Genomic DNA, 20,451 nt, shown 5'->3' with positions numbered 1-20,451 from the left:
CCCAGGACGGACTGGTTGGATCTCCTTGCACTCCAAGGGACACTCAAGAGTCTTCTCCAACACCACAGTTCAAAAGTATCAATTCTTCAACGCTCAGCTTTCTTTATAGTCCAACTCTCACATCCATACATTACTACTGGAAAAAACCGTAGCTTTAACTGGATGGACCTTTGTTAGCAGTGTAATATCTCTGCTTTTTAATATGCTGTCTATGTTGGTCATAGCTTTTCTTCCAAGGAGCAAGCATCTTTTAATTTCATGACTGCAGTCACCATCTGCAGTGATTTGGGAGCCCCCAAAATAAAGTCTCTCACTGTTTCCACCGTTTCCCCATCTATTTGCCATGAAGTGATGGGACCAGATGCCATAATCTTAGTTTTCAGAATGTTGAGTTTTAAGCCAACTTTTTCATGCTCCTCTTTCACTTTCATCAAGAGGCCCTTTAGTTGTTCTTCGCTTTCTGCCATAAGGGTAGTGTCACCTGCATATCTGAGGTTATTGTTATTTCTACCAGCAATCTTGATTCCAGCTTGTGCTTCTTCCAGCCCAGCGTTTCTCATGATGTACTCTGCATATAAGTTAAATCAGTAGGGTGACAATATACAGCCTTGACATACTCCTTTTCCTATTTGGAACCAGTCTATTATTCCATGTCCAGTTCTAACTTGCTTCTTGACCTGCATACAGATTTCTTAGGAGGCAGGTAAGGTGGTCTGGTATTCCCATCTCTTTCAGAATTTTCCAGTTTGTTGTGATCCACACAGTCAAAGGCTTTGGCATAGTCAATGAAGCAGAAGTAAATGTTTTTCTGGAACTCTCTTGCTTTTTCTATGATCCAATGGATGTTGGCAATTTGATCTCTGGTTCCTCTGCTTTTTCTAAATCCAGCTTGAACATGTGGACATTCACGGTTCATGTACTGTTGAAGCCTGGCTTGGAGAATTTTGAGCATTACTTTGCTAGTGTGTGAGATGAGTGCAATTGTGTAGTAGTTTGAACATTCTTTGGCATTGCCTTTCTTTGGGATTGAAATGAAAACTGACCTTTTCCAGTCCTGTGGCCACTGCTGAATTATCCAAATTTGCTGGCATATTGAGTGCAGCACTTTACCAGCATCATCTGTTAGGATTTAACATAACTCAACTTGAATTCCATCACCTCCACTAGCTTTGTTTGTAGTGATGCTTCCTAAGGCCCACTTGACTTCACATTCCAGGATGTCTGGCTCTAGATGACTGATCATGCCATCATGGTTATCTGGGTCATGAAGATCTTTTTTGTATAGTTCTTCTGTGTATTCTTGCCACCTCTTCTTAATATCTTCTGCTTCTCTTAGGTCCGTACCATTTCTGTCCTTTATTGTGCCCATCTTTCCATGAAATATCCCCTTGGTATCTCTAATTTTCTTGAAGAGATCTCTAGTCTTTCCCATTCTGTTGTTTTACTCTATTTCTTTGCATTGATCACTGAGAAAGGCTTTCTTGTCTCTCCTTGCTATTCTTTGGAACTCTGCATTCAGATGGGAATATCTTTCCTTTTCTCCTTTACTTTTCACTTTGCTTCTTTTCACAGCTATTTGTAAGGCCTCCTGAGATAACTATTTGCCCTTTTGCATTTCTTTTTCTTGGGGATGGTCTTGATCACTGACTCCTGTACAATGTCATGAACCTGTATAATGTCATGAACAGTGGAAGTAACAAATAGATTCAAGGGATTAGATCTGATAGATCCAGTGCCTGAAGAACTATTTTTAGTGATTCGTGAAATCAACTATACTTCAATTAAAAATAAATATAAATGTGGTAGATACATCCAATGGAATACTATCCACTGATTAAAACAGGATAAATTTTAAATCAAAACCACAATGAGGTACCATTACACGCCCGTCAGGATGGCTGCTATCCAAAAGTCTACAAGCAATAAATGCTGGAGAGGGTGTGGAGAAAAGGGAACCCTCTTACACTGTTGGTGGGAATGCAAACTAGTACAGCCGCTATGGAAAACAGTGTGGAGATTTCTTAAAAAACTGGAAATAGAACTGCCATATGACCCAGCAATCCCACTTCTGGGCATACACACTGGGGAAACCAGATCTGAAAGAGACACGTGCACCCCAATGTTCATCGCAGCACTGTTTATAATAGCCAGGACATGGAAGCAACCTAGATGCCCATCAGCAGATGAATGGATAAGGAAGCTGTGGTACATATACACCATGGAATATTACTCAGCCATTAAAAATAATTCATTTGAACCAGTCCTAATGATATGGATGAAGCTGGAGCCCATTATACAGAGTGAAGTAAGCCAGAAAGATAAAGAACATTACAGCATACTAACACATATATATGGAATTTAGAAAGGTGATAACGATAACCCTATATGCAGAACAGAAAAAGAGACACAGAAATACAGAACAGACTTTTGAACTCTGTGGGAGAATGTGAGGGTGGGATATTTCAAAAGAACAGCATGTATACTATCTATGGTGAAACAGATCACCAGCCCAGGTGGGATGCATGAGACAAGTGCTCCGGCCTGGTGCACTGGGAAGACCCAGAGGAATCGGGTGGAGAGGGAGGTGGGAGGGGGGATCCGGATTGGGAATACATGTAAATCCATGGCTGATTCATATCAATGTATGACAAAACCCACTGGAAAAAAATAATAATAATAATAAAAATAAATAAAAAAAGAAAAAAAAAACAGGATAAATTTTGAAATACACTAAAAATAAATAAATAAAAATAATTCATCTCCAGACACACTGTCACTATGCATAATAAATGTATAATCCTAGTGATATTCAAATTAAGACCATATCAAAATACCACTAGAATAGCTATAATCCAAAAGACAATACCAAATATTGGCACAAATGTGGAGAAACTGGTAACCTCATATACTGCTGATAGTAATGTATAGCCACTTCAGAAAAGCAGTTTTACAGTTTCTTAAAAATTAAACAGAAGTTTACAAATAATCCAATGCCATGGCTATGAATCTACCCCCAAAAAAATGAAAACCTATGTTCACAAAGAATTGTTCACAGCAGCATTGTTCATAATAGCCTAAAGCTGGAACCAGTTTGGTAAATAGACTTAAGAAAAATTGGCATATCCACACAATTCAGTATTCATTCATGAAAATAACAATTCAGTGTAAAGACATTTCAAACAGCCTTGCACCTAAGTATAATCTGAATGTTCCCTGGAATTCACCTGCCCAAGGGTAAGATAAGGGTCACATCTTCATTAACAAAGAGAATGTTACCATTTGGAAGCTGAGTCACTGGAGAATCTTGATTGTCCCTGCCACAAGTCTCTTCCAGTTATTTCTAGACAGCCCCAGGTGATATCAATATTTCACACAAACTTAAGTACCAGTCCATTCTTGTTTTGTTTTATTCTAAATTTAATTCAACAAAGATTTGTTGAATGACAATATTATGTCATGACTCTGGGGACACAATGATAAAGTAACCTTACCTCCAGGGAGGGATAAACACGGAGAGACGCTAAACAACACTTAATTTTTCTCCAAAATGTTCCTAGCCAGCACTAGTTCCCACATGAAATGACGAGCTGCCAGTGCCTACATGGAAAGGTTGTTTCCTTGCTGTTCTACCAGATATTAGTAGTCCTGAAGGACACTGCTGATATAAAAAGACTGGAATAAGATCTTTCTCCATCTCCTGTCAAGCTTCTTCACTTGGGATCTGAATTGCTTACAAGGTCCTTCATCAACATCAGTCCCTCACCTTCTCAGTCAACCTGAAAAATAATATGATCTTCCTTTACCTTCCTCTCCTTTTTGTTTCCACTATGATACACTTATACCACTGCCCGTGAACTTATGCATATAGATGTCTGGGCTAGGTGTCAGCTACACAGACACATATTTTTCTCAGTAAAGTCCAGCATGACAGCTCACTGCATGAGATGTAATCAACTACCAGAGGTGAAAGAAAAATCTATTTTTATTTTGATGTTTAATTTTAATATGTGTGAAGTTTAATGTTCCTTAAAGAAACATTATATCCGTAGACTGCTCATTTTAATATAAGGTATGTGTATGACCCAGACATGTATCTACAGTTAGGTATATTAACAACAACAAAAAAAAAATCATAATAATACCTGGCTGAATGAGTCAGAGTTCAATTATGGAAATTACTAATGACAAAATGTTAATGAAAAAAATTATGTCAATAGCAGACTTTCAGAAATGTTGCATTAAAGCATCCCAGCTTTCATGTATAGATTATTTCAATAAGTCTTTATTTCTTAATGATTTATTTTATTGAAGTTAGTTGATTTACTAATGCTTTCCTTTCTTATACCTTTGTGTATGAAACTAATTTTTTCAGTTGCCCTACAGATTCAAACAAGAAAATAAACAACAGAGACATATCATGTTGTGTTCTGATCCCACAAAATCACTTTTTTAACTTTTTAAATAATTTTTTAAAATTTAATTAGTTGCCAAAGCATGTGGAATCTTCCTGGACCAGGGATCAAACCCATGTACCCTGCACTGGCCAGTGGATTCTTAACCACTGGATCGTCAGGGAAGTCCACGTAATCACTTTAATATAATGATTGAAATGGGCTTTGCACAAGTGGGATGTGAGCAATCCTGTAGTGTCTCTAATACCCCAAGCAGTGCAGATACAGAGATACAGGTTTGCCTTCTTCTCATAGGACTATAGTTACAAAGTCTACAAGATTAGCTACAAAGACTACTCTCTAAATCACACATTCAGTCGCAATCTAATTTTAAATCAGGTCTATTGATGTGTAATTTACATATAATAAAGTTCACCCATTTTCATTGTACAGTTTAATGAATTTTGATAAACATGTATACACCATCACAAAGAAAAAGAAAGAAGTTCTTTTTAAAGTTTTTTAAAGAAAAAGTCTCCTCATGCTCTCTTGCAGTCAATCTTTTCCCCTCTTCCACTTCCTCACTTAGCATAATACATTTGACATTCCTCCATGGTGTTACATCATCAGTAACTGGGGTTTTTTATTGTTACATAGTACTCTGTTTTATGGATATAACACAATTAATTTATCCTTTTGCCAGTTGATAGACATAAGGTTGTTTCCATTGGGGACTACTGTGAACAAAGCTACTATGAACATTTGTGTACAGATCTTTGTATGGACATATATTTTCATTTCCTTTGGGTAAATACCTAGAAATGGGATTAGTGGGTTGTAAAGTAATTACATATTTAACTTTATAAGAAATTTTCCCAAGTGGCTATAGTATCTTTAAATTTCTCCTAACAAAGTTTAGCAGTTCTAGCTGTTCCACATCTTTGTCAATGCTTGGTGTTGGCCTTTTTTAATTAAGTCATTCTAGTATCTAGTGATATTTCATTTGTGGTTTTTAATTTGCATTTTCTTAATGACTAACAATATTGAGCAAACTTGCATTTGTTTATTGATCATCCATCTGTGTTTTTTGATGAAGTGTCTATTCCAATCTTTTACTCAGTTTTCACTGATAATGTCATCTTTTTTTATTGAGTTCAGTTGTGTATTCTGAATATAAGTCCTTTATTAGATATACATTTTACAAATATTTTTGCCCAACCTGTGGTTTCTCCTTTCATTTTCTTGAGTATTTTAGAAAAGCAAAAGTTTTAAATTTTGATGTATTCAAAATTATCATTATTCTTTTACCACTCTTCCTAAGAAATCTTTGCCTAAACAAAGGTACAAAAATTTTATATGTGTTTTTCTCTATGTTTACTTCCAGAATTCTTACAGTTTAGCTCTTAGATTTAGGTTTTATAAGCCATTTCAAGTTAATTTTCATATACAGTGTGAGGTTGGGATTGATATTCATATTTTTCATATAGATATCCAATTTTTCCAGTTCCATTTGCTTAAAAGACTGTCCTTTCCCACTGAACTACTTTTAAAAATCAGTTAACAGTAGATGTGTTGGTGTGTTTCTAGATTCTATTTTGTTCATTGATCCATTGGCTCCAGTACTACATAGGCTTCATTATTGTGGCATTATAGTAAATCTTGAAATAAAATAGTATAAGATCTCCAGCTTTGATCTCCTCTCTCAAATTGTTTTGGCTTGTTTAAAACAAATTGTTAGCTTTTATTTCCATATACATTTTATAATCATATTATTAATTTCTACCCAAAAAAGTCCACTGGAGTTTTGATTGAACTCACATTGAATCTCTAGATAAATCTGGTTGTTGTCATTCAGTCGCTAAGTCATGTCCAACTCTTTGCGACCCCATGGACTGTACTCAACCAGGTTCCTCTGCCCATGGGATGCTCCAGGCAAGAATACTAGAGTGGGGATAAATCTGGAGAGAACTGATATTTTAAAAATATTTAGTCTTCTGATCTGTGAACACAGTATAGCTCTTCTGTTGTTTGTGTCTTCTGTAATTTCTCTTAACAATTGTTTTCAGTACACAGATCTTGCACATATTTTGTGTTAAATTTATCCCTAGGTATTTCATGTTTTATGCTAAAATAAATGTTTTTATTCTGATTTCCAGTTGTTCATTGTTTACACTATAATTTTAAGAAAGAGTTAGATGCAGCATTCTGAGTGGTATGGATTGAAGACAAAAGAAAAACATGCTCCTAAATGATAATAATTTCTAATGAAGAAGAAATTATAGCAATAGAATCACTGAATAACAAAAGCAAGTGAAAGAATCATGAATACTGTTAGCAGTCACTTTTACAGTCAAGCATGGAAATTACTATATATTCATAATGAATGATAATACAAAACATGACCAGAGACCAGTAAAGAAGAAATGGCCCCAGACCTAGAGTCAGGAGGCCCAGACTTGAGTTGTCACCTGCATACTTAAAAAGTATATAGTCCAAGATAGATAAACCTCAACAAACATTTCCTTCTTTCTCATTTTTTATTCAGCTAACAGTTGGTGAGTGTTCACAAAGAGCCAAACACTAAGCTAAGTGCCACTAAATGGGACAAATGCTATACTCCATATCATTAAGGAGTTATAAGGAAAGCTCAAATGAAAAAGAGGTATATGAAATATTTTGGTAAACTAAAATATAAATTTAATGTGCTACTATTATTTTTATTATAATTATACCATAAAATCTTCATTTATAAGTGTTATTACTTTAATACAGAGCTCATACCAAAATAAGAAAGTGTCTTTGGAAAAAAAAATTAAATGGATTATAGCTAGAGAATTCTAAAATTAATTACTCCATGACACACCAAAACCCATCTCTTCTATTAACCTGTAATCAAATGATAAAAGTACTATGTAAATCCACAGATACAGATGAAGCCTGATGTGTCATTTTTAAACCCTGCAAAAGGAAAGAATGGGCTTGAAACATAAAACTTTTCCTTCCAGATGAAGGAGGTAGGCTTATTAATTTCTATTAATAGGAGACCTTCTGCTGACAATTTTTCTATTAGAAATCTGGCACTCTCGAGATGACAGATGGACTGAGAATTCAGAAGTATGCCAAAAGACTTTATGTAAAGTGATGTAGTCAAAAAATATACCAGTTTCCTCAGTTATAGATTAATATCCAAATTAAAATATTCCATGTTTTTGGTCAGTATATTATATTAGTTGCTCGAAAACTACTATTTTGCTCTTTGTATTTTTTTAAGGTTTGATTCTCATAAAGGTTTCTGGTGTCAGTTACTGGAAGAAGGTAAAACAAAATGCCTTGGAAAGAGCAAAGGAAGAAAATACCCTCCAATGGATCCTGATGTAAGTATAGAGCTTAAAAATACAAACTAAATAAGCAAAATGATACATAAAAATATATCTATTTTCTTAAAAAAATGATTAAAATAAAAAATTCACTCTCTAAAAATAAAAAGTAACATTTGGATTGGATGCATCCTGCTTGCTTGTTTTGATTTTTCCAGTGATATATTACCTGTCATGCGAGAATAAAGGCCAACAATAGAATTTGCCATTTTGAATCAGAACAAAGAAGGCAACATCTCATTCCAAAAAGAGATACATTCACAGAAATTTTAGCACTAAAAATATTAACTGAAACCAGGGCAGGAAATATATCAACTGGAAATTAAAAATAGGACCAAAATATTTTATTTTCACTAAGTCACTCTGTAGTGGTAAATGTGGCCTGCATAATAATAATAATTACTGGTATACTGAGTTTTGAACTGCTAATATGATAATAAGATTAAACAATTAATATATTTCCCAGATGTATAACATACTAGCAGGTAATTTAGGCTCTGGAGAATGGAGACACCCAAACTTTGCAATAGACATGTAACATGTCATGTTTGTTGTGCTCCAAATGGTGCCATGGTGGTCACTTAAAGCTACAGTTTTCCCACTTTGTTGGCCCTATATTTTCACTTTAAAGCTTACTACACATATATTACAATTTATTAATACTTTGATTTCATAATCAGTCCAGTTAATGTGCAATTTGGACATAAGAACACAAGTAGATTGATTTTATTTAAAAAAAAAAAAAAACTCAAAAATTAAAACATTATTTGAGACTGTTTTCCCATGATGTTTAATATATTGTGGTAACTAAGAATCCTACAGTGGTCTGAGAATCCTAACATGGTCTGAACTTATCTGAATCCTTTTTAATACTTGCAGACTTTCAGGACCATTTTTTTTTTTCCCAATCTGATAGAGACAGAGCTTTGTCCTCACTAAGCTCATAATTAAATTCTATCTAAAAGACATTGTGGGGGTTCTTACTGTTGTTTTGATAAACAGAGGGTACTCTCAGGACTACAGTTTTCTTTGGTGGATTATTAAAATATACCTTCAGAGCACTATGAAAACAATACACATTAATAAATATTCAAGTGCAATTTCCATAGCATTTCAAGACAGCAATATAAAATGTTTCATTTTCATGTGTGTCAAAGCTATTTCTCTGTATATTTACTGAAACTAAAACATTTAAGACGCTGTAGAACATCTTTCTTAGCATTTTATTTTACTCCCATCAAACACATACTGAGACATGATATTAAATTCTATGGTAGAGAAAGATTAAAAAACCAACACTTTTCAGGATATCACTACTTCCATGTCTCTCAATAAGGTTTCTATGTAATACATTCTGAAGATGTTTTTTCTCAAACACCTCTGACATCAGATATGTGGGCATTCTATACCAAGCAATTCTGTAATTTTCTGCAGACACCAGGTAGGTATCCCATAATTTAATCCAATTCTGACACCAACTACCCAGGGTTAAGTACAGTCCCCACAGATTAAGGGCTCAGTCGCACAAAACTGCCCCCTTCAAACTCTAGTAGCAAGTAGTGGGGTCCCAGGTTATTCACACATCTGTCCAACTTGGCTACAAATCAGAGGTTCCCAAGAATTCCTCCCCAAGTTTTATAATTTGATATAATGATTCACATGCCCCAGAAATACTTTGCTTTCTATTATTATAAATGAAGAGGTACACAGGAGAAGGTCCAGAAGGGTCCTGAGCGCCAGAGCTTCTCCTCTAGCGACCCGCCTGTCTGAAGTTGTCTAGGTACCCGTAAGAGTCACTCTATTGGCATAAACTTAGGCAAAGTTTAAAGGAACTTACTGTATGTAACAAAAGACACTCTTCACCCCTGTAACTCAGGAAATTACAAGGTTCTTAGGAGCTCTCTGCTGGAGCCAGATTCAAAACCAAATTTGTTTTTCTTATTATATCACAATATCTATCCATATGGATTTATTTGAGGGAGTAGGGTGGCTGACTTCATACAGATAATGCCCAGACAGGAGGCGAGATAAGGCATCTTTCCTGGAGGTAATGAAAACACAAGTGCGTAGAACAGATTCGAGCGGGCAGTCCTGTCACCACACTGCTTGCTTCTCCTTCTGCTGCAGAAAAAACACCAGTACCCTTCCCCACAAGGATCACCAAAACATCACAGGATACATTTGATCCTGGAAATCAAGATTTGGTGGATTATTTGGCTTCCACTTTGGCTTTGTTTATCAAAATATATTATAGGAAAGAAAGAAAATCTGACATTTTGAATGAACCACTTAGTCAATTACCTCTCCAAATCAAAAACACTAAATAGTTTCTTTGATAATAGTCCAATAAGCAACCTGATACTGAATTATACGATTCCTTCTTTTATCCTGTTTTATATTATAGAAGCATACATTATTATTCCTTTTATTACATTAATTTCATGTGAATTTCCATGAAATGGACTACATTGGCATATATTAGCATATATTCTCTCTGATTTGCCATCTAAAATAGTACCCTTTCTGAATAATCATCAGATAACGATGTATGTACAATAAATTCTGCATATCACTGAATTCTGTCCTAGCAATTTTTGACCTGAACATATTAGACTCTCAAATAGGATGTGTTGTGCTTTACAAATCTCATATCAGTTACCTTGCCATAGGAGGGAGCAGAAGAAGAAGGGGTACTTGATTATGGGGACCAACATACTCACTCAATAGGGCACAGGACAAGGGTTTGGCTGCTGACATAGGCTGTCAGGTTTGAAAATAATGCCAAAAAAGCCAATACATTGAGATGCAGTTTAGATAATCCTCAGTATCAGGAGGTACGATACTGATAAAAAAAACTCCAAAGAAATGTAGGAAGAATGTGGATCTCAGGAGGTTCAATTCTAAAGTTAGTTGAGATGCTGGAGAATCCATGGGAAATATTAGGGAGCAAGCTGGCAGGATGTAGGCAGTCCCAGGCTGCTGTTGCCCCAGGACTTCATTCATAAAGAGGAGCAATGCAAAGGAAGATGTTAGCAGAGAACACGGTGGGAAAGGCTCTACACAAAGGTCTAAGGCTCAGCCCTGGATTCCAGGTCTGGTTGGCAGGAAAGGAGGCACAGAATGATCAGGCCCCCAGACAGAGGATCTGGGAATATGTTTTGTCTCCACCTTTCTCTGGCTAGGGTGTGCTATCTGGGCCTGTCGGTGGTTTTAGAGCTGATGACTAAGGAGACCCAAACAGAGAAAAGCAGGGAGACTGACACATGAGCCACACAAAGGTTTGCATTCTCCCTTGATCACAGTGATGGTTACAGTACAGCACAAAGGTTCAGTCTTGTTCCAGTGATCGTAATTACTGCAAAAACCACTATGTTACATTGACATCAACATAAAATGACATGTTTTCCTATGGCATTGAAGATGGGGTACCAGATATGATATTTTAAGAGAGGAGCAGAAGAAAATAAGATTAACTTAAAATTAATCTTTTAAAGATTCAACTGAACTGAAACTCAGAGTAGTAAAGCAGAAAGGTACAGATAAAGATCCAGAAACCCACCCTCCAAGACATTCCCAACAGCAGTCATTTGAACTACATATAAATCCCACTAAACACCACCTTACATCACAGCACTTCCCATTTCTTACAATTTCAATTATTAAAATATTTTCTTTTATTGAAGGGAAATCTACCTCCTTATAAATCAGGATCATTTACAAGGCATTCCTTTCCTTCCTTGGGTCAAATAGTGCAAATATATCAGGTTATAGGTTTATCTGATTTACCTAACACAGTACTGTTTTAACAGTGAATATTTTGTGTATGCCTTAAAAGTGCTCTTAAGAAAATATTATCTTCAAATTCTACATGTAAATTAATGATGACAAAGGAGTGTTTTATTTTATAGATTTATCAAGCCAACTCTTGCTCCAAAGCCAGAATGGTTTTAATAGAGCATAATACTGGAACCAATCAGTTGTTACAGCTGTATTTCTAAACTCAATCTAGCTATTTGAACATTTAATTCTGCACAAATAAACCACATGTTTAATACAAAAGTCTTTTCCCTAGTGAAAACATTTATGTGTTTGGAGTGTGTATTTTCAAGAACAGAGTCACTGTGTTTTGTTGTTCAGCCACTAAGGCATGTCTGACTCTCTAACTCCATGGACGGCAGCACGCCCCAGTCCTCTGTCCTCCCCTATCTCCTGGAGTTCACTCAAATTCATGTCCATTGAGTCAGTGAAACTATCCAACCATCTCATCCTCTGCCACTCCCTTCTCCTTCTGCCTTCAATTTTTCTCAGCATCAGGGTCTTTTCCAATGAGTCAGCTCTTTTGCATCAGGTGGCCAAAGTACTGGAGCTTCAGCTTCAGCATCAGTTCTCCCAATGAATATTCAGGGGTTGATTTCCTTTAGGATTGACTGGTTTAATCTCCTTGCAGTCCAAGGGACTCTCAAGAGTATTTTCCAGCACAGCAGTTCAAAAGCATCAATTCTTCAGCACTCAGCCTTTTTTATGGTCCAACTCTCACATCTATACATGACTACTGGAAAAAACATAGCTTTGACTAGGACTTTCCAGTTTTTTCTACTCTCTTGTTTTCTCCATGGTCCAGCAAATGTTGACAATTTGATCTCTGGTTCCTCTGCCTTTTCTAAATCCAGTTTGTGCATCTGGAAGTTCTCAATTCATGTCCTGCTAAAGCCTAGCTTGAAGGACTTTGAGCATAACCTTACTAACGTGAAATAAGCACAACTGTACAGTAGTTTGAGCATTATTTGGCATTGCCTTTCTTTGGGATTGGAATGAAAACTGACCTTTTCCAGTTCTGTGGCCACTGCTGAGTTTTCCAAATTTGCTGGCATATTGAGTGCAGCACTTTAACAGCATCATCTTTTAGGATCTGAAATACCTCAGCTGAAATTCCATCACCTCCACTAGCTTTGTTCATAGTAGTGCTTCCTAAGGTCCACCTGACTTCACATTCCAGGACGTCTAGCTCTAGGTGAGTGACCACATCATCATGGTTATCTCGGTCATTAAGAACTTTCTTGTACAGTTCTTCTGTGTATTCTTGCTATCTCTTTTTAATCTCTCTGCTTCTGTTAAGTCCTTACCGTTTCTGTCCTTTATCATGCCCGTCCTGGCATGAAATGTTCCCTTGAGATCTCCAATTGTCTTGAAGATGTCTCTAGTCTTCCCCATCCTATTGTTTTCCTCTATTTCCTCTATTTAACAAGGCCTTCTTATCTCTCCTTGCTCTTCTCTGGAACTCTGCATTCAGCTGGGTATATCATTCCCTTTCTCCCTTACCTTCACTTCTCTTTCTTCCTCAGCTATTTGTAAAGCCTCCTCAACCACTTCAGCTTCTTGCATTTCTTTTTCATTAGGATGGTTTTGATTACTGCCTTGGGTACAATGTCACAAACTTCCATCCATAGTTCTTCAGGTACTGTGTCTACCAGATCTAATCCCCTGAATATATTTGTTACTTCCACTATATAATCATAAGGGATTTGATTTAGGTCAGAGCTGAATGGGCTAGTGATTTACCCTACTTTCTTTCAGTTTAAGCATGAAGTTTGCAATTAGGAGTTCATGATCTAAGCCACAGTCAGCTCCAGGTCTTGTTTTTGCTAACTGTATAGAGCTTCTCCATCTTTGGCTGCAAAGAACACAGTATGATTTCATCACCATCTGGTGATGTCCATATGTAGAGTCACCTTTTGAGTTATGGGAAATGCTATAACTAACATGTTCTCTTGACAAAACTGTTAGGTTTTGCCCTGTTTCATTTTGTACTTCAAGACCAAACTTGCCTGTTATTCTGGGTATCTCTTGACTTCCTACTTTTGCATTTCAGTCCCCTGTGATGAAAAGGACGTCTTTTTGGGGTGCTAGTTCTAGAAGGTGTAATAGGTTTTCATAGAACCAGTCAACTTCAGCTTCTTTGGCATCAGTGGTTGAGGCATAGACTTAGATTACTGTGATACTGAATGGTTTGCCTTGGAAACGAACCAAGATCATTCTGTCATTTTTAGGTTGCACCCAAGTATTTTGTATATTGTATTTTGGGCTCTTTTGTTGACTAGATTGTGCTAAATAAATAGTGTGCATGCTTAAAATCAATTTTAAGCCACTATGTAAATATCTACAGCTATAAATAAACATCGTCACAGTGTGTGAAGTGTACTCTAACAGACACAATTGATGTCGTTGTGTCTCCTCCCCCCACCTCAGAGCAGAGCATTTCTGTCCAGCTACTACCGCGAGCACAACGTGGAACTCTCCAAGCTGCTGCACAGACTGGGGCAGCCTCTGCCGTCCTGGCTGAGGCAGGAGCTGCAGAAGCTGAGATAGCACTGTCAGAAAGCCGAAGCGTCTCCATGGAACGCTCACCTCTCCCGGAGCTTCCCGGAGCTACCAAAAGGTGGTTTAAAATATACCTCTTCAAATGAGACAAGAAAAACAAAGTTCTTTCCATGTGCTGGCACGTGGATGATTAGAAACAAAACAAAACTAAAAGTATTTGTTATAAGCCTTGAGGCCTATGGCCTTTCTCTTAACCCGTATCTGAGCCTGTGGGGTTATTGGAGACTACTGTGCACTCATGTGTTAATCAATAGCAACCAATATAAATATCAAATACCAATGCAGAACTGTTCCATTTCGTAGTAATATTTACACTTTTATATATCAACTAAGATTATGTCTCTGTAGACTTTTAGGCTGCTGTTTGCCTGTAGAATGTTTTCTTATTCTTTGATTCTATAAAGTGTCCTACAAAACAAAAAGTAAACATCACAATGTAGCATAAAGCGCCAGAGGCCTAATACCCATGAAAACTGCTTGCAAAAATATAAAATCCACTGAAGTATTTAGAAAGAATTATAATTTACAATTTGTCCTAGATCAGAGAGTGGTAAAGTTATATCTGAGCTTTATCTGCATCGAAAAAAAATTAAAAAAAGATAAGTGTTATAGAAGGAAAAAAGTGATTTTTCATCCACATAGTCTAGTGCATTTCTGTAAAAGTTACTAATGTCTCTATCATTACATAATTATTATTCTGAAAGGTATGTTGTACCAGCTATTGGATGGGAAATAGAAACACACTGAGTATGCCAAAACGGTAAGAAGCAATATTAAGTGTACTGACTAAATCCTCTAAAAGCAAGAAATTGTAGGGGTCTAAAGATATCTGATTGACAACTTATGTCCCTTTGCTGTGAGCTGCAGATCAACTCCAGTAGTTCTCACTGGTTCTACAGAAATGTTTGCTCAGAATAGGTCTATGTCATCTCTAGAAACAAACTGAATTTTTAATGTAAACAACTTTTTCTTAATGGTCCCAAGAAAAAAACCTATTAACTGAAATCTTAAGGACAGTTTCTCCAGATGATATGTTGGGTTATTTATGTTTAAATTACAGAAAAATTACATATTTGCAGATAATTCAAAATGAAATTGTATAATACAGAGATCTGTGACAAAAAACAAATTAATGTATGATTTTTAATCTCAGATTTGCAATGAATGGTACAAGGCAGAAAAAGATAATCAAAGCCCAGTGCCATTTTTTTAGAACATTTTGTACATCACTCTCATGGAAGACAATAGAACACAGTTAAATTTATGGGTTATCTACTAAATTAAATGGAGGAAGTACCAAGATGAGCCAGGCATGGTTCTTAAAATATATTTTACACTTAAATTTTTAATGATTACATGATTAATAAAGCATTCAAAAAAAAGAAAAGAATGTCATGCTGATTTTCCTGTGCTTATATTTACTTAGTTATTAAATATACTATACACATAAGAAATTTAAGTAGTAAATAAATTCCTTGCTATGACTATATAAGCTTTTATGAATGTTATCAAAAGTATGATTAGAAAAAAAGTATGCCCAAATAGTTTCATGGCCATTATAATATGTGAAATTGAACTCTATCAACTATTCACTAATTAGAAAGCAAATTTTGAGATACTTTCACTAACTATCCATTTCTAAAATTGTATTATAATAATGAATTAAATGTTTTAAAGTTTTGTATACCCAAATGATAAGCCAATTTTTAAACAAACAAGCTATTAGCAGAAAGAGTTAGACAAAGAACCAGATTTTAAGATCCCTGACAGTAAAAGCAAAATCAAAGTCATTTGGAACAAGATGGTAAGGTCAGTCTTCATGCTTACCACTACCTTTTATGAACAGCACATGCCTAACATACTAGAAAATGAATATAGCCTTTGATCTTCATTATTTTAAGAAAATTCACTTAAAAGGGTCATAGTGAGAATAAGCCCCAACAGTTACATACAGTATTGTGTTTTCATTCTGACAACATTTCTACTGATTCAAAAAAAAAAGGAAAGGAGAAGAAAAACAATGCATTTACACTTCAAGGATGAGATGTGCATTTAAACTTCTAAACAAAGCTGCTAATGGTGTAATTCTGTCTGGATAAACTCAGTCAACTAAACAGCTTACCCTTTAAGAAATGTTAAAAACACACTGGATGCTTGTGGGATGAAAGGAGAAAAAAGAAGAGATCATGCCAAAATTTACTCATTCATAATATAGATATTATGCTACCTAGAGCAGCAAACCTTTGAAAAGGAATTTTGATCACTCAGTGTATCTGGAAGACAACTCAAATACTAGGGGACACGCATACTTACTATACTGGATACTCCAGGTGGTTGTTATGCTCTTCTGAAAGTAACATAAATACACATGGGGAAAGAAAGAGATAATGTGATTTCAAACTAGCTTTGTATGGCATTCTTTTTTCATTGCTTAAAATATGAAACTTCCTCAGGAAGAAATGAAATGGTTATTTCAGTGTTTATAGCTATAATATTCTTGTCATTCACATTGAATGAAAATTAATGGAAACATTTTTTTTTTCTGAGTTTTTTAAAATAAAAAACCTGGATATAATTCTGATAGTAGCATGGTACCTCATATGTACAACAATAAACTGTGATAAGAAAAGAGTTTGAGCCTGGTGATTTTAGATAACAAGTAGGCATTTGTTTGATAGTCGGTGTTTGCCTGTGACCAAGTGGGAGGTGGTCATAGAACATAGATACCACTAATACAATTCAAAATGGTGAGATACATGGAAAACTTCCCAAGAAGACATGAGTTTATTTTTAATGATATAACCTTAAACAGATCTTCTAATCAATATTAGTTAGTTTTTGTTTAGTTCTACTACATGTAAAACAGTTCCTAGGGTCACTCATGAGACCAGAAAGTGAGAAGAGCACACAGCTGTTACTTAACAGACTTGAGAGCCTGAAGTCTGAGCATCTCTTACTCCTAGTGCTCTGCTCTGCTCCCCACAAATCAGCTGCTTTCTTTAGAGCTTTATAAGGAGTTAGCTAGTCTCTCTTTTCTTAAAAATCTAGCAAAACAGACCATCTCTGCAAAAAAAAGAAAAGGAGGGGATCAGGAGAGTTAGACATTTATCTACATTTTCCACAAAACTTTCTTTTCTCTATTCCAGTCCCTTTCTTTTCTAAACATCAGGCTTTCTCATGTTGCAACCCACCCTGTCATCATACACCAGTTGATTCTTCATAGGATTATCTCCCAGACACACAGTTCTCCAGTCTAGGATACATCTGACCCCCAATTTTCTATGTGTGCCATCCTATGTTCTATTTACTCTGAGACCAACTGGTGAGTGGTTAATAAACCAACCCCATTGATGTTAGCGGCTTATAATGACTTACAATACTTTACCTTCAAGAGATATCAGCAGTACATTTTCCAGGAGATATGTTTAAGGCTCACTGTTGAGGAGGCACTGAACAGTTCAAATATTTCAGAAGGAAGGGATTTCTCTATTTTCAAATTATTCTCTAAGGCTGAGTTCTATTCTGCCAAAACTGACACAGCGTGGTTACCACCTACAGCATGGCTACCGCCTTCATCCTGCCCACCCCACCCCATGCACACACGCACCCATCCCCAAATAGTTAGGAGTCATGGAAAGAGCAATGAATCCCTGTGGTGGATAATCCTTAAGAAATTATTTGTGTTGGCTTGACATGTTTAACTTCTTTTCACTTTACCTAAAAGCAAACTAAATTTTATAAGGTCAAGCCATTAATTTATGCTTTGAGGATAAGAGCTAAAGACAGTGTCTCATTGATTGCGTTCCCAGAAAAATCTAGAATTTACTTTGAGCAAGCCTTTCACCTGTGGCCAACGGAAGCTAAGAGAATTTGAGGGCCATTTCTCCCCATCCAGTGCTACTACAAGTTCCTGCTATTTGTCCTCAATTTATTGTCCACACAGTTCTCCATATATTCAGTTTCTTAACAAAAGTCACAAAAATATATTCATTTATTTATTAGCAGGTGAAATTTATTCTTGCCCTCCACTTCCACCTTCTTCCTTTAATCCTGTACTTATCTTACTCATTGAGTTTCTATCATTTCTCAGTCTATTCCCAAAAGTTATAGACACAAAGATTAATAGATCATTAAAATTGGAACCTGCTATATTTTCACCATCTCCTTTATAGAAAAAGAAGAATCATGAATAGTGTCATTAAGTGTTTAAGAAAGACATTCACTAGCCAGATTCAGGTCAAATACTTTATTTGCCTATCAATTCCTTCCACAGAAGTCAAAGCAAATTCCACAAATTAAATACTCACAGTATAAAGTCTCCAAGATACTGCTAGGAAGAATGTATTTACCCACATTTTTTTCATACAGAAAACAGAATTAAACTGAATGAAATGTGAAACATTTCCAAAGCACCCAGGATCTGTGACAAATCTTACATAAAACCGTCTATATCAAGCTGTTTCTTGGTTATGAGGGAATAAATTAGGTGTAGGAAATGACTGCTGTCTGCATTTCTGATGCCAAAACGCTCTTCTTCAAATCAATAAGTGAAATGGAAGGCAGATCTTGCTCTTAAATATTATGCATAATTTATACAGTTGGACCAGAAAGATTGGTCTTCTCTTCTCTATTTGGTAAATACTTTATTCTCAGTCTGAATTTTTCAGTTTCAACCACTTTAAACAGAAATGCAAGTTCAAGATGCGATATACTCTTAGGGCTACAGAGTATTTTTTCAGAACTTAATTTATGTCTTTCAAAGTAAACAAAACTTTTAAAAGCCCACAAAACATCTACTATCAAAAACAAAAGAGTCTGCTTTACAGACAGATAAATAAACTGACAAATTTAAAAGAAATTAAAGATTCTAATTTTAAAAACAATAAAAAGCTATGAAAATGTAATACTGACCAATTTTCATTCCCACCTGGGATCAACTTGATGAAACCATGTTGCTTCTATCCCCAATTAAGGATACCCTAAGTACAACTGGAATAGCAGACAGAATCGACTGGACTAATATAGATGTTGGCCCTGATATCGGTTCTTAACCAAAACAACACTGAGTAAGTCAGTTTTCCTTTAGGGCCTCAATTTCCTCATCCTTCAATGGAGGGAGTCAAATGAGATCATCAGTACCAGCTCCTTCCCTTGTTCCATTTTATCGTCATTTACTGTGACATGTGGTTCTCCCTGTCTCTCACACATTCTGCCACAGGCAGGAGCCACAAATTATCTAGGTGGGAAAGCTGGAGGCAGAAGTGGGGTCTGAGTATTTCAATCCCTCCTCCCTCACTTCTGTTTGGAGAATACTCTGGTCTGCTTTTGGCCTGTAGTAAGTTCAGCAGAAATCTATTTTTAAATACATTATTTAAAGCCACAAACATAACCAAAAGAACAAAAAACAAAAATATAAATATATGCTAAAAAAAAATAGGAAGATGACCAAGAGGGTAAATGAATTAAACATTTACACACATCAAGGAATAAGGGTCTACATGAGCCAAACCTCTCTTCCTTTATGTGTGAACCAACAGATGATGCTTCAAGCTGACAAACCAAGATGATAAGGTGAATGATAGTTGGTATTATGAAGGCAATCAACACAACTCGGATATGAATGGTTACTTACCTTTGATAAATGGGGCTGGAGTGCAAGACCAGGGAGAAGTATTTGAATTTTCATTTCCAAGTGCATGTAATACTTTAGTATCAATAGTAACAGCAATAATCTATCATTTTTTTAAAAAAATACAGATAAATATTCAGGCCCAACAGTAATTGGCAACTGATTTTAGCATCAGCTGGTGGATGTTATCCAGGAGACTGACTGGTAGGCAAGACCTCTGTGGCGATACAGAGCCTTACTTAGTGCTTACATGGTTCTCAAAGCAGAGTCTGTGGTCCCCCGGCAGACCCAAGTCCTTTTCGGGGAATCTGCATGGTCAGAACTACTTTCATATAATACCAGTTTATCATATTCCCTTGTCATTGTGCTGATATTCTCACTGTTTCTGCAAGAGTAATAATGGGTAAAACCGCTGGTGCTTCAACAGAAGTCTCCTGGTCACTGCATTCTCCACCATCACACACTCGTTTACCAAGTCAGCTTCAGTTAAGGATACACGCAGCAAGGCAGTAAGAACTATTGATACCATTCAATTTCATACCCTCAACACCTAACTTTTTAATATTCTCTGCTTCAAAATGTGAAGCATACCTGGAGTACCTCCACTATACACTGAAGCAGATAGCTGTCTCAAGGAAAAGCACCTGAGCAATTATTTGAGCAAATTGAACTTTTT

The 20,451-nt window shown here is 36.0% G+C and overlaps 1 protein-coding gene across 1 annotated transcript in view; it reads left to right on the top strand.

The window, feature by feature from the left end:
* Positions 1–16,671, top strand: part of LOC133071621 (bifunctional heparan sulfate N-deacetylase/N-sulfotransferase 3) — a 166,568-nt gene extending 149,897 nt beyond the window's left edge. Inside the window, exons 12-13 of the mRNA XM_061164139.1 lie at positions 7,663–7,765; positions 14,015–16,671. Of these exons, the coding sequence (XP_061020122.1) occupies positions 7,663–7,765; positions 14,015–14,134 (223 nt within the window). The 3' untranslated portion in view covers positions 14,135–16,671. The remainder of the gene's footprint in view (positions 1–7,662; positions 7,766–14,014) is intronic.
* Positions 16,672–20,451: the final 3,780 nt, after the last annotated feature.

This window comes from Dama dama, chromosome 17, assembly GCF_033118175.1.
Source record: "Dama dama isolate Ldn47 chromosome 17, ASM3311817v1, whole genome shotgun sequence".
NCBI lineage: Eukaryota > Metazoa > Chordata > Mammalia > Artiodactyla > Cervidae > Dama > Dama dama.
The sequence above is the reverse complement of the archived record's forward strand: the minus strand, read 5'-3'. Positions and strand labels throughout refer to the sequence as shown.